Genomic DNA, 15,353 nt, shown 5'->3' on the forward strand with positions numbered 1-15,353 from the left:
ACGATATAACATATTTGTATAGTAAGTCCTTCTGTCCGTTCTCTGTTGTATCATGGAACCACAATTACGCTGTGCCTACCATTGTATGTATAAAGCCACATTCAGATGTTTTTCATGTGATGATGTGATATACCATATACACCGTGTATATCCATATCAATGAATATGAATATGGCGTGCATTTATGAGGACTGTCCACACTTTTGAACCAAAATATGCATTTGGATATTTGAACACAACTTAACGAGGGGTGTGTCATTAAGAATACCTGCTTCACGAAGTCATCCACTATAATAATGACAAGGTCATGATACACTGCTGCCTTGCATATGCATTAGCCTCACTGGCATATAGTCTGTGCTGTGGGTTTCAGTCGGTTTTCATGTTCTCAACTCCATGGGCAATGTACTTCGACAGTCGCGATACCATCTATAGAGACTGGTCATATCACTTGTTGCCTCATGAAATTTTATCTAAAACATGAAACATGAATGTTTCCATTTGCTTCGAAATAGTAAAGACTCAAGAGGCACATTTTGAAGATGTCACAACCGAAAAAATGTTTACAAGTGTTTTTCTCTACAAAGCGTAGACTATACCTTAAAACAAGCTGTAATACAATTCCCTATTTCAGCATCAGTCTTGCGGGAGTGTCACTGTAGGAGCGGATGTGACGGCGACTTTCGGTGTTCTAGTGGATGTCTCACGGGCTGGTCAGGCCCCACTTGTCAGATACGTGAGTAGAACACTAATAGTCTATGTCTGTATTCAGTACCTGGGTTGTTTGCCAATCAATTTAAGTTGCTCTTATGTTTGCCCGCAGTTCACCAAGCACACACACTTACACACTCCGAGGAGGACATTTCCTTTATGTTATGAAGATAGCTTATGCTTCTCGTACATGCTTCAGTTTCGAAGTAGGTACAACATTCAGACAGCCAAATAATTGGCTATGTGTGGATAAAAATATACTTGTCACGATACGGTACTAGGAAATATTTATAAAACGTAGCAGATGCGCACCACAACAATGGTGTTCTGTCTTCATGTACAGAGGTATGTGTCTGAAAACGTATAGTTGTATTGTTCTTGGACCTGCTTACACAGGAGTAGCAATGTTGTGGTGGATACGGGATACAAAACACAAGGTTACTGGTCTAAACAGGTTTCCCGGTACTTCTGTATTGAACAAAATAAAGAGTGTGTGCTCCTGATGTTCAAAACGTTTCCGTAGTCCTTCAGGCATGGTACATAGAGATACATTTGGTATTGTATCAGAGCTGTAACAGAATGTTAGAAGCGCAAACTGTTGCATTGGTGGATTTTGTATTCCAAGACGCTGAATTCGACGTTCTGGTGATTTCGACGATCGCTTTGTTCGCGCCGTATCAGGAAGTATATGCGCGATCGGAGTGCACAAGCAGTTTCATCGGTAGGGCGGTTGACCAGTGGCAGTCATGAGGAGCTTTAGTGACAATGGGTATCAGAATGATAAGTTAATAACAAATTTAGAAACAAACAAACATTAATACTATTTCCCCGAGGTCGTTTATACCCCTTCAAATGCAAAATCATTTGCCTATTAAACAAAAAAAAATTCGGTAAGATCAGTCATTTGCTAGTGACAGGAAATATACACAAAGAAAAAAGTTAAGCACCCCATGATATTTTCGCATTGTCGAATAGGAAAAGCACTTATTATCCACACTGGCCATGAAATCACCGAAAATGCTGATGTCATCTGCAAGAACAATCCTCTGGTAAGAGGAAAACACAACAAGGGCTAGCTGTGACTGTTATTTAATAAAAATTACATCATGTTATTCCAAGTACTGTTTTACCATGAAACAAAGCTCTCCAAATTATGGGGATACAGGTCACAGAAAAGACGTCAACATTGTTAATGTCACATAAAAATGTTCCCAGAAGACACTAGGCTATGTCTTACGGAATGAATGATCAGTATCGGGTGGAGCCGCCACGTACCCGGATGACACTCTCCACCCTACGTGTCATGTCTCCAGTTAGGTGTCTGATCTGTTCTCGGGTCAATAACCTCCACTCGTCGTGCAAAGCTGCTTCCAACTGGAGTAAATTCTGTACTTGGGGGTTCCGTGCCTGGATTCGACGCCCTATAATGTCCCAAACATGCTCCAAAGGGTTCAGATCTGGGCTTAATGCTGGCCAGGGTAGAGTTGTCACTGCATTGGCCCTCAAGAAAGCCAATACGCCACGTGATCGGTGAGGCCAGGTGTTGTCGTCCATGAACAGAGGACGAGTAGCAAGTGGATGGTTGTCGAAATGTGGAACAACAACTGGCTGCAGAACGTCGCGGATGTACTGAGCTCCATTTAAGTTGCCTGTGATGGTGACCAAATCCAGCTTACAATAATGGGACAGGCATCCCCACACCATACCAGAGCCGCCCCAATCCGCTACAGTCGGCTGAATGTTCCTGGGGGTATAGACAGTGTTCTTCTGTCTCCAAACACGTGTACGTCTATCAGTAACGTGAAGTAAAAATCGACTTTCATCTTACCAATGAATTTTCCTCCAGGTCCTCAGATTCCGGGTACGTATGGCCAAACACCATGCCAAACGGTCACGTTTATGGTGGTCTCTTAACAAGGGACGCTTAACGACTCTTCTGTCCTTTAACCCTGCTGCTTTGAGACGGTTTCGAACTGTTCTGGTGCTGACTGGTCGATTCGGTAACCACAGTCTTTTCAGCTGAGGACTTGTACTGAAGGGTTCTCGTCGGACAAGTCGCAACAGTTGCCTGTCTTCTCGTGGTGTTGTGACAGGAGGTCTTCCCGACCTTGGACGATCCACTGCACTTCCGGTCTGTGCGTGTTTCCGGACTAAGCGGCTACCAACAGTGTAATGGTAGCCCAGATTTCGTCCTATCGCCTTAAAGGACATTCCTGCCGAATGCATGCCAATAATATGATTTCTGATCTCCAGTGACAATCGTCTCCGTGCCATGTTCAATGATTATGCTCAAATACCCAGTTGGCACCACCTTAAATACCCACAAATTCACTTGCTCCGTACAGCTTTTTGTGATCCTCGAGGGTAGCATGATGCACGTGCAGGTCACAGGCGATGCCTACACGGCTGTCATACATCCCTGGTTACAACGCATCGTTTGATTCCTATTCTTCTCATAATTGTACTTTGTTTGACTGTCTGATTTTTCAGAGGCGGAAATTCATGTAAATAATGGGGGGTGCTTAACTTTTTTTCTTTGTGTATATATAAACATGACGCCACCTGATCACAACACTCCCCCGCAGTACAGAGAGAAAAGTATGACTCTTGTCCAAAACCCACACCAAATCCCTGGATTTGGAGAGTTTCGCCGATACGATGTCATCAACACAATTTTTGTAGGAAACACTTGATATTTTTTGGTGAAATAGATCAGTATAGCTTTTATCGCCCACGTTTAGTAAAATTTAAGCCCTGAAAGATATTAAAAATAGAATTCAACTTTTCGTCTTACATAGGCGAAAACCCTTGATACCGAGTTACATATTTTTGGAAGAGCACCGCTCCGATAATTAGCCAAAACTTTATTTAAACGACTTACATTGATATACCTTTCCGGTTTAGAGATGCTTTCAGAATTATTCTAATTCTATAACTTGGGCATTCTATCAATAGCGGATGACTACTTTATTATGAACATAGTTTTCATCCTTTGCTTAACCACACAAACATAAATCATTGTGTACATTAACTATTCGTAACATTAGAATCCTAGTTTCACATGCTATCGCTATCATGTAGAATATTAACATATTGTAAGTCTTCCTAACTTACCCATAGTTACATCAAAAGTTAGGGCCGAAACGTTCGTAGCCCTAAGAATTCTTAACTTTGATCGTAGCCAATGTGTTAAGAATGGGTTTAAGAAGTACGTAGGGCTACGAACGTTCGAGAAAAGCTAGCCTGGTGACATAATTTTGTTTTGAACACTCAGCTGACTGCATCAGGTCATCTTGTTTCTAGTAAGGTATTATGTTAAAGCACGTATTGTTGTCAATAAATGTTAGTTTCGTTTGAAAAAATGATAAACGAACTCGCGTGGAACCTCAGTAACCTTTATAAAGTTTTTGAACAAGAAAACACTTTATTGTTCGCGTGACATTCTGCACCTGGATTTTTGTGCCGTTCTCTCGCTAACACTGACAGCCAGGGAACTGATGCTCGTATCTTCGTAAACCTGTAAAGTTCTAGATCTATTGTCGCTTTGTGACCTACTCCATCTAGCATAACCAGGCATCAATTGTCTGGACTCAAAGCACTGATAGTACCGTAACTACGGCTGGACATGTTCGCCTACCCATTTCGCCACGATATTTGTTTACAGTGTGAAAGTAGTCCCTACAATCTTCATATGACCTCTCTAATTTGCATCGGTATCCGTATATGACCCCAACGGATACCGAAAATATTCGTTCGCTTTACACTACCCATTGTATGATTACGTTAAGTATCTCCAAAAAGTCATTTTTTTCTCTAACTGCAAGGTTTCTGTCTTTTCGGAATACTATTACATTTGCGTTTAGACAAATTCATCTGAGAAATTAGATAGAATATCTGATTGCTTTGTAAATATTTACACACATGTGCTTAGCAACGTATGACTTGGATTACAACGTCTTTATATTTACAACACGTCTTGTCACGTTTTGTCAAAATGTATTTATTGGAAAGACAGTCAAATGTGTCCGTAGCTATCGCTAGATTGTGCAGAGGACACAAGAAAGACATATTTAGAGTTATCTCCCTACCATCGATTTCCATTTGCAAACTATCGGTAATTTTCATGTACCATGCGTCATTTAATGTTATTCGAGAAAGAAAAAGTAACAACCACGAAGTACCGAATGAGTTCAACTGTTGCTATTGGCATCGGGATATATATTTCAATGTACCTCGCTCGTAGACGGGGTACATTGAAAATAACAGAAGTGCGCTCAGCCAATCAGAAAGTGAGGTAAGATAAATATATTATAAACATCAAAGAGAAGTCTTGAAAGTCTATAAAGAAAATCCAGTGAGCTGTTCTTGAGATACCTTAACATGCAGGATAACATGCTGAAATCAAGTGTCACTGTGACCTTGAAAATTACTTGAATGTCACTTAACTCGACTCGACCTTATGCCTTACCCGAATGAACCTGGGTGTCAAATACGAAGAAATGAAATGAACAGTGCTTGAGATATTTGACTGACAAGGGTGAAACGTCCCCTTGTGACCTTAGATGAAGGTCAAGGTCACCAAAACTGACTTGGACCTTTCGTACTGTGGTAAACCAAGGTACCAAATATGAAAAGAATCTAGTCAGAGGTTCTTAAGGTAGAGAATAATACAGTAACTATATTCCCCGCTTCGCGCTCACCGCTCGGCGTGGGATAATTAACTGTTTCATCTTCTTTGGTTTTGTCTTCATATTGTTCTCGAGTATCGCGTAATATGTTTTTGTAAAAAAATATTTCAACATATTTATCACCCATCGGCAGCAAGCTATTGAACTTCCAGAAGCCTTCCCCTCCTTGTATATTCGAAACCATGTGATTGTGAGTGGTACTATCGAGTGATCTGAAGAAATGGTTGGTTGTGTATTATTTTCCTCTACAGAAATGAGTAGATTATGGGGAAAATTAAAAATAGTCTAATCGAGCTTGCTTTAGTGGTATTGGTTGTCGCCTGCGCTGAAGCTTTTCGAGTCTTTAAGATCCGGGAAATATATTGTCTCTAACAATTCTTGCCTTGCTTTAGGGTTATGTATAAGCTTATAATTAAAGGTATAATTATCAGGATTAATCACCGAATTCCAATCACCACATATGAAATTTTGTCCCCCGTTAATTCTTCAGCTGTTTCTCTGATCGTCCTTATGAGGCTTGTTTATCGGAATCTGGCCTTTATGAGTTACTCAAAGTATATATAGAGGATACTAAACGACCTTCCGTGTAATACCATTTTTATTAAACGAGTTAATGATTTGGAATCTTTAATCTTTAACGATTCACTTTTTTTCCCTAAGCGCTGGGGAAAAAAGTGGTTTCAACAGTTATACTGCGCTCATAACGAACGCGCAATGAATAGGTTCGCGGTACTAGAAACTTGAGGATGAGGTTGTGAGCAGTAGTCTAATCTTGGTTGTGTACACTTACAAGTAAATAATCTACTCGTTACTAAACAAAAACAAAAAACCCAAAACATGTTGATTGTGATGCAATGCACAACTTCATTCATTTGCTACAAATGAACCAATGGCCAATGACAAAAGCTTCGTTACATTTGAGTGCACACCCACCAGCTCTGACTGGGTTCGGTATCTCGGTATAGCGGCTACTTCGCTTAAAGGGAGGTAAACCTAAGTATAAATATTACACTTTTGATTTGCGATTATACGCTTATACTTTTGTTTACTCGCTTTGTCATAATCAGCAATGCATTTTATATATCATGAATAAGTGATAACTGTGTTTTAGTTATGTGTGATCTTTTTGGTTCCACGTGACCTTTAAGCATTGCCAGTCCACATTTTCCCATACTGCTTTATGTGACGTCTCATGATAAAAAAAATGCCAATCAACAGTATCTTACTTCCATATTAACAGTTCAATAAATAAGGCTTCGCTGCCCCAAGTGTGACAGACTTTGCACCGAAACCCCCACCCCCGTACAACCAAGTCACTGAGCCTGACCATCCGATCTCGTTAGTCGCCTCCTACGACAAGCATAGTCACCTTTTATGGCAAGCATGGGTTGCTGAAGGCCTATTCTATCCCGGACTTTCACGGGTCTGATTCTCAAGAAAGATGGACTTTCCAGCATAAGCACTAAGTTTTACCTTCAGTCGTCTGTTGCTCAAGCAGTTGAGCACGTTAGGAGGTCGAGGCCAATTGAAGTTTTTACTGATCAAAATCTCTTGACTTTTCTTCACAAAATGATGAACAAGAATCGAGACTTATGAGGTGGACTTTGACTTTGCAAGAATTCAATCTTGTGATCAAACATATGGATGTTTCAGACTTGTCTTTGTTCTGTTTTGCTGGTTCACAGGGGGTTTCTTACATCGTTTGTCACGACAAATTCTTAACTGTAACACAAGCGAAAACCATCCAGGGTTTTGCGCGTTTGAGAGACGTCGTCCGTGACTTGATACAATTTCATCTTGAAAACATATTTAGAAGTTTAGGAAATAATATTTAATTCGTTTTCCCTCAATCTTTGATTGATATGTTTATAGCTAATGTGGTTGAGATTGTCATATAAATAAACCCTTGGTAGTATAAGGGGTTTGGTATTTTCTGGTATTGAAACAAAAACTCCTAGGGGCTGATCATGGTAACTGTACCTGGTTGTATGTAAATGCGATAACGTTGATGTTTGTGTTCTTTACAAACGCTGAAATCTGCATTGAAAACATCCAAGTGATATGCAGGAATACCAAATATTAATGTGTCCTGTTTATTGGTGGGGGCTAACATTGAGTTACCATATGGACTGGTATTCGCAAACGCTGTATCAAATTAAGTGCTGGAGTGGAAGTCATCCAAATAATCCCTATATTTTTTACTTCAAAGACATATCTAAACTGATATAGGGGTAAATAAATACAATGTTAATAAACAAGCCAACTCCTTGTATCACCTTTTGTCACTTGTACACGTTGCTTTGTAAATGCATGGCATATACCTTATGGCTATTCCGAGTTGATCGAATCACTGTGTGTCCCCGAGATCAGAGGACACAATGGTGGCGCTTCGACTCAGGGTTTACACGTCACCCATGATGATACTGTATTATGGAAGGTTTTTTTATTTGTTGTCGGTTAATCTTTGATTGATGGAGTTGAGGCTGATAAAGTTGAGATCTTTGTACAAGTAAAAAGTCAAGACATGAATCGAAATTTCTTCTATAACACATATCCCATTGAGGCTTGCTAAGAGTGTTGATCCCGATCGTAAGATAATACGACAACATTGATGCTGGTGTCTGTAGTCCCAGCCTGTGGACAGTCCATTCAAAAGTGATTGTGACGTTGAAGCGTTCATGAGGTATCATTCCACCATGGAATTTCATAGACTTCAGATATACTGCTATGACGAGGTTGGTGTGTAATTTGATGCCATAATTTCAATCTGTAAAATAATGTTGTTAATCGGATACATCGTGCATGACAAGAGTTGCATAATTGTTGACTAGAGCTAACATATTGAATCGGTGACCGAGTATTCGCCATACTTGTATGACACTATTTTTTGATGGACTAAAAGACGTGAGAAGGATCCCATGGTTCATAATTTCATATTTCATTTTTCAAGAAAAGGTAGGGTGAGGGGGAGGTGGTGTTGAGCAACCAGTCGGGCTCGTACACGGTGTCTCTGAAGTGCAGGACATACAAGATGTTTTCCTCGCTGGGCAGATCGAATCCTTCCTTGTCCCTCAGATCACCGAGTGTGACGTTGGGTTGATGGTTCATCGTATATGTAAATTACAAAATAGTTTCCAACTGTTTTCTGATAATTTCACAGACATTTCACAGACAGACATCCATGAGATGTATGTTTCCTGGTGCGAAAATGTTGGTGAGCAATACCCTGTCTTCCGGTGTGACGATAACTCTTTGCAGACTGGTGTATGCATTCCGCTTCACCTGCACGTAAACGGAGTAAACAAGGTATTGTTGTCGTGGGGTTTGATCTCTTTCACGATTTTGACGTCAGTGTTGGCAGTCGGTGTTTTGCCGAGATAAACCTGGGTGATCAGCGTGGAATTCGCCGTGGAATTTCAGGACAAGAACCATGCAGTCAAATTCCGACACCATCTGCAACCCGAGTCGCACAATAGCTATCTGCTCACTCCTGGAAGACTAATGGTCTTACCAAAATTCATTGAGACTGGATAGAATTCTATATCGGAATAAACACCGAGATGTGAGAACCAGCGACTTTAAGAAGAACTGCTAAGTAATGAACAAATCGTTATTTTGATAGAAACACAAGAAGAATTTAAGGAATGATTTCAGCATGAAATTAGTCCGATCACACCAGGAGGAAAATTAAGGACGGCCTCTAACCGAAGCAAGCTATTCGATAATGACTTGGCAGTGCTGCTTAACCAACCGGTGTACGTGGGGATGAGTATCTTTGATCTGTCGGAGTACCTGATGTATGACATTTATTATAATAAAGACACAATAAGGCAAAAGGTGTGAACTCTTGTACACCGACAACACCACCTCCATGCAGATGGAAATTCGCACCGAGGACATGCATGAGGACATGGCAAAACACATCCACCTGATTACCCCTCAGATCACACCCTACACAGTCAAAGGAACGACAAAATGTCCCCGGCAGAATGAAAGGCGAATGCGTGGACACGGGGATCGCGGAATACGGTGGCATATGATCCAAATGTATTCCTTCATAAAATCTGACAACGGCGAAATTAAAAAGTAGTCAAAGGGGTGAAGAAATATGTCATGAAATGACAAAACATTACCACTACAAACAAACCCTGTTCAAGAGTAAAACGTTCAGTCGAATGAATCAGCTCCTCAGTCATAATCATAACATCTACGCCATCACCCTCAACGAAACTCGCCAAAGCTGCTCGAGTCCGGGAAGAGAAAGCCAAAGCCTGGTTCCAAAAACAGGTTCTGTAAAATGTTTACCTACCAGCACCTCAGACCATGCCCAGGAGAAAATTCGACCGAACGCCTGTTCTCACACAAGTATGCGCTGGATTTAACTCATCCTCCAACAGAAATGCGGAGTATGTCGTGCACTTACCACTTGGTGGATGCCAACAACAATGAAGTCACCAGACTCGTGGACAAAAAAAAAACTGTTGAAGCCATCCCATTGTTCAGAAACACAATTAACTGACCGGGTCAGCATGAGGTACCTGCACAATTCGGGTGAATACGAGGAAGACAGCAGAAAACACCCCACCAGTCCCATATGGTCCATGAAACTGTACCACGTCGACCGAGTCGACATCAAAGACAACAAGCCTAACTTGTACTACTTGAAAGAATTACAAAAAGCCCCACGGTAGTACCCCCTTATTTAAGATTCTAATCCTTTTTTCATTACCATCATGTGAAGATTCATCGAGAAACGGTTGTTCAGATGTGTCGGGGTGAACGTCACGACTCAATATTTACTCAGCTCTACGCCCAGTAATTCGGCGAGCCAGTATAATAGTATAGGTTTTACCTTAGTTGATTTTAGCATTGAAACCCAAGATCAAACCATCCCGTACTCCACCTGCTCCTTAGCTGACTCTGATGAGTTTATGGCAGACCCCATCCATGACATTGTCGCTCAATATTACAGCTACATTTGCAAAAAGTCAAGTAAGACAAAGCAAGTATTTCTAATAAAATTTTACAATGTTTATCCTGTTTTGTCAAGCAACTATGTCAGTATCAGAGTTGGATGCTGTTGTATGTTATCAAACGTGTAATTTTATCAAAACGCTATAATTCCCTACGCAATAAAACAGACCTAGTTGTAAACTAACCGAGAGGGAAGACCGTCCCTCAAGAGAGAAAACACGACCTCTTCACAACTGGTACCAGGCAGCCCATGCAATTCGCAAGAAAAAATAAACAAGAACTTCTAGTTAGTCGGAAGTGGCAACGATCTCAGTCAGGGAATTGCCTGGTCCACGGCTAATTCTTCACATGTAGCCGGCATATAACTGATATGTTGCCAAATGCGGGACTATCATGGAACGTCACAATTAGATGTAGAAAAGCGCTAAATTTCAATTTGTATGTGGGAGGCAGTGGGGTAGCCTGGAGGTTAAAGCAGTCGCTCGTCTCGCTGAACACCCGGGTTCGATTCCCTCACATGGGCACAGTATGTGAAGTCCATAACTGGTGTCCCCCGGTGTGATATTGTTGACAATGTACTATTTGTGAAGGCGGCATAAAACTAAACTCACTTTGTGATCTTAAAAACGCGAACATTCACTTTTGCAAGGATTTTATGTATGTATGTGTATAAAAGTGACCCGGATGAAAACCATTAAGGTATGAAAATCACAAACAATGTGTTCTTTTGACAGACAACATAGCTCTGAACAAAACAACACAACAGAGCAGCACTCTCAATGACTGTGCGTGGGCGTACACAGAGGCCATGAGAAAGGTGTGTGGGGACAAGACTTCCTCCCTGGCGGTGGACGGTGTGGTCAGCAGCAGGTACTGGTCAGGGACTTGTACACACACTCTATCAGGCAGGAGATCCGCCTGGTGGACAGTGGACCTAGGAGAAACTCACCTCATCACCAGTCTACGCATATTCTTCTCAAATCCAAGCAAGTAACATAAACACAATGTACCGTCATAACTCGCGACTGACCACTTCAGGAATGCTTTATCTCCAGGATAATTACACAACAAAAAATAGAACTGAAATATTATATTCCGTTTGTAAAGATTTATAATGTATATCGTAAGAAAACGAACAGCCTTTGTTTTATGGAAATATTGAGAGTGCTCGTTCCAGTCGGTAGGGCAAGGTACGTGAATACCCGGTGTCATCGCTTATTCCCAGTGATCAATACATATAATTTTCAAACCATTTGCCAATTTGGACCCAAAGTAATTTGTGTGGGCGGATATCTGGGAGATGTTATTCTGCAGCGTTGACGCATAACGTCAGTATGTTTATTATTTCGTGTGGAACAGGTCTGAAGTTTGAATATTATACTGACAATTTACTAAACAATTAATGACGGCTATGTGTAGTTTCTGTTGTGTATTAATTTCGAACCATATGTTCTGATTGCGCTAATGGGAATTAAATTGAACCTGAGTTTTAGTTTTCACGCAGATGGTGCAGTTGTCATTATACACTCTACCTCAGGTATCACAGGCATGATACCGTATTTACCATCATTGATGCTAATGACGTTATTTCACGTGGTTTCATACGCAATACTTACAACAGCAGTCCACACTGGACATTGTCGAGTGAACCGACCGCTTGCATTATACCGTTTACACGTCCCTGTACATTGTTTTATATTTGTTTCTAGATCGAATCCTCAAATTCCTGGTGGGGGTTGACGGTCGTACATTGTTATTTCTTCCCACATTGACGTCTTTATTTACATTGTGTTTCTGTTTAATTCTAGGACGGATGAAAGGTTTCTCCGTACGCGTTGACGGTCATGTCTGCTACCGACAGAGTCAGAACAACCGTTCCACTTCCCCCGTCAGCATCAGCTGTGACCCACCCACACATGGACATCGTGTCACTGTCCTACTGCCAACATTGGCCGTCTCGGAGTACATTCTCAATCTGTGTGAGGTGGAAATATATGGTAAATAATGCATGCTGATATTTTATATCTGTTAATACTGTCAATTTCTAATAAGAGATCTTCAAACAATATTATACCATATACGAATTATGCGAAACGAGTGTCAATACCTATGGTATTTGACCGAGAGAATGCACAATTAGACAACGACATGGCAACTTTCTCAGTGGTTACATTCCCACTATGCATGTCAGTTGTGGATGAATTCAAGTAATTCCGTCACAACGTGACGTAACTGGGGGGGGGGGGGGGGGTCATCGGTTATCCAATCAAATCTCAGGTCAGGTCGTTACGACACAGGTCATGACACTCGTGTGGGGTACGAGGTACTCGTGCTTGGATAATGTGTGACTGGGTTCCGTGGTGGATACTCTGGGATAGTCTGTCAGGAAAGTACTTTCAGATCGTCAGATGCCAACCGATAACGGCATTGTGTTGACTATAAAGCACTGGTTAGAACTTCCCAGCGCGTTCAGTAAGTTGAGGAGGCCATGAAGTCAGGTCAACCAGGTTCCTACGCACATGTTGGAGGGAAGATGTATGCTACCTTGGATGGTAATGATGTGAATCTCCGACAGTGGGGGAAACATGAAGAACTGGGAAGAGTGGTGCCTACAGCTAAGGGTATCCAAACAACAATGGCAGAAACTGAGAGATTGTTGAGATATGATGACAGATTTTGTGCCCGAGTGTTTAGCAATAACCATAACTTACAAAGACATATGCATTTACACGATAAACAATGTCCTGAAATGGATGATGATGATGATGATGATGATGATGATGATGATGATGATGATGATGATGATGATGATGATGATGATGGTAAATCCTTAAGCGATGCCACAGACAGCAGGAAAATATGATGGTTGATGGCTGATCTTGAAGAGCAAGGTATGAGAGAAATGTATTCACTTACACGTGAGCTGAATATAGACGTTTTGGATGAGAAACGACAGCTGTACATGAACAGTAGCCCATGCCTATTAGAGACAAATGGGATCGGGTGTTCAGGCTTGGCTGACACATGCCATCAGTTCCCAATTGCACAGGTTGATGCTCATGCTGGTGATCACTGGGCTGTCTGGTCCAGACTCGATTATTTACTGACAAAATGCCAACTGCAACAATTCTTGGTTACAGAATACCAGTTTCAACCCAGTTTAACTGAATATACAGAATACAATTCTTTACAGCATGGGGTCTGCATACCCCACACAACACATGAAGTTTACACCAGTATTTCATTTATACTGTCTGTGGGCGGTTAACAACATGTCAGTAAGTGTTATATAGTGTACTCAGGGAAATATAGCAATTTTTATGTTTGAGAGATTTCAACATGTAAGTTTGTTTTCCGTAATACGGCAAATGTCCACTGTCCAGCTACGTGTACACCCACTTGCCACGCGATATTCACTGACCATCAACTGATTAATTACTATTTCCGGTCGTTCTGGTCAGACACTGATCTCTCCCTACTTAACGGAGGCTAACCACTTGTGACAGCACCATCACATTATCAACAGTCATGTTCATAATTACAGTCTGGTCAAACTTTATATTGCTGGTCAAACTTTGCGACCACGAGAAGCCACTCACACACAAACACGCAGAAGTTTTGGTGAATGGTAGCACAAAATACTTAAAATTGTGTTAATGACTGGATGGGGGTAAACTTGATGAAACAAGTACACGTCTCGTCGGACCGGCTCAGAGGTGGTCTCGGCCATAGCGCATAAGTGTGCTGTCATGTATTGTTCACAGCCATTGTTCATGGTGTATAAAATCACAACAGATTTGTGAACCTCGGCAAACTCTGAAAACTAATGTGTGAATGGCCCTCTAATATTGAGTCAAGGGGAATGGGAGCACATTTTGCTCAGACACCTAGAAAAGAACATACAGCGCATGGCCATATTATTACGTACAATTGTAATGGCGTCAACATCGTGTATAGCGATGCTCGTTTTCAATATACTGTAGGTCAAAAACGACACATTATATAGTCGCCATATTTTGTCACATGATCGACCACGATGTCACGTGTCTTTCACGCGATTCTATTTTTAATCCACTTGTCGTCTGCTACATATTCTGAGTATTTCCGGCAACAATGGGGAAATCTGCTGATTTGTCGGAGTCACTTAAGAAATGAATCGTACAAAAGTTTCAAAGCGGCGAAAAATATTCTACCATTGCAAGATTCTTTAGAATGCCCGAAGCAGTGTGTATACGGTGGTAAAGCGGTTTATTCAACGTGGATGAAAATGCGCCCCGAACAGGCCGTATGAGGAAACTGACTCTTCGGGACAATCGTAAACTTTTAAGGTTGGTCAGAGGCAATCGGAGTTCACCTTTGGGCGAAATAACTGATAAGTTTAACAACAATAGGGCTACATCTGTATCGACGAGGACAGTAAGGAGGCGATTATAAATTTCACAGGCGTGTTGTTAGAAAGAACATCCGAATTCGTGACTATAATGTCGTTTAGCCTGGGCAAGGGGACAATTACTGGAATCGAGTAATCGTTTATGACGAGTGTAAAATTATCATTGTGGAAAACAATCATGTTTTTGTTTGGAGACAGCCCGGAGAAGAATACCTCCCGTGATGCCTTTGTCCGGGACGACAGACACTCGTCAGTTTGATGGTGTGGGGCTGCATCACCTGGCATGGTGTTGGCACCATGTGTGTTGTTGATGGCAACATAAATGCTCATAAATACACACAAATCCTCGATGATATGCTATGGCCCGTTGCATGTAGCCAGACATTTTCCCGGAATCCGCTATATCTTTCAAGATGACAACGTCCCTATACATCGGGCCCGTGTCGTTCAAGATTACAAGCGACAGAATGGCATAACTGGAATGTTGTGGCCTGCACAGAGTCCAGACGCAAATATCATTGAGAACTGTTGGCTCTACCTGCAGAATAGACTTCAGAGACGCCGAAGAAACATCCAGTCGGCTGCAGACT

General features: G+C 41.5%; 2 protein-coding genes across 2 annotated transcripts in view; both read left to right on the forward strand.

Moving 5' to 3' along the window:
• LOC137296468 (protein jagged-2-like) overlaps positions 1-11,371 on the forward strand; it is a 39,049-nt gene extending 27,678 nt beyond the window's left edge. The window contains exons 4-5 of the mRNA XM_067828256.1: positions 635-736; positions 11,108-11,371. Coding sequence (XP_067684357.1) covers positions 635-736; positions 11,108-11,367 — 362 coding nt within the window. The 3' untranslated portion in view covers positions 11,368-11,371. The remainder of the gene's footprint in view (positions 1-634; positions 737-11,107) is intronic.
• The window catches only part of LOC137296249 (multiple epidermal growth factor-like domains protein 6), a 289,784-nt gene that overhangs the window by 110,005 nt on the left and 164,426 nt on the right, over positions 1-15,353 (forward strand). The window lies entirely within an intron of this gene.

Source organism: Haliotis asinina, chromosome 9, assembly GCF_037392515.1.
Source record: "Haliotis asinina isolate JCU_RB_2024 chromosome 9, JCU_Hal_asi_v2, whole genome shotgun sequence".
In the NCBI taxonomy this organism is placed as follows: domain Eukaryota; kingdom Metazoa; phylum Mollusca; class Gastropoda; order Lepetellida; family Haliotidae; genus Haliotis; species Haliotis asinina.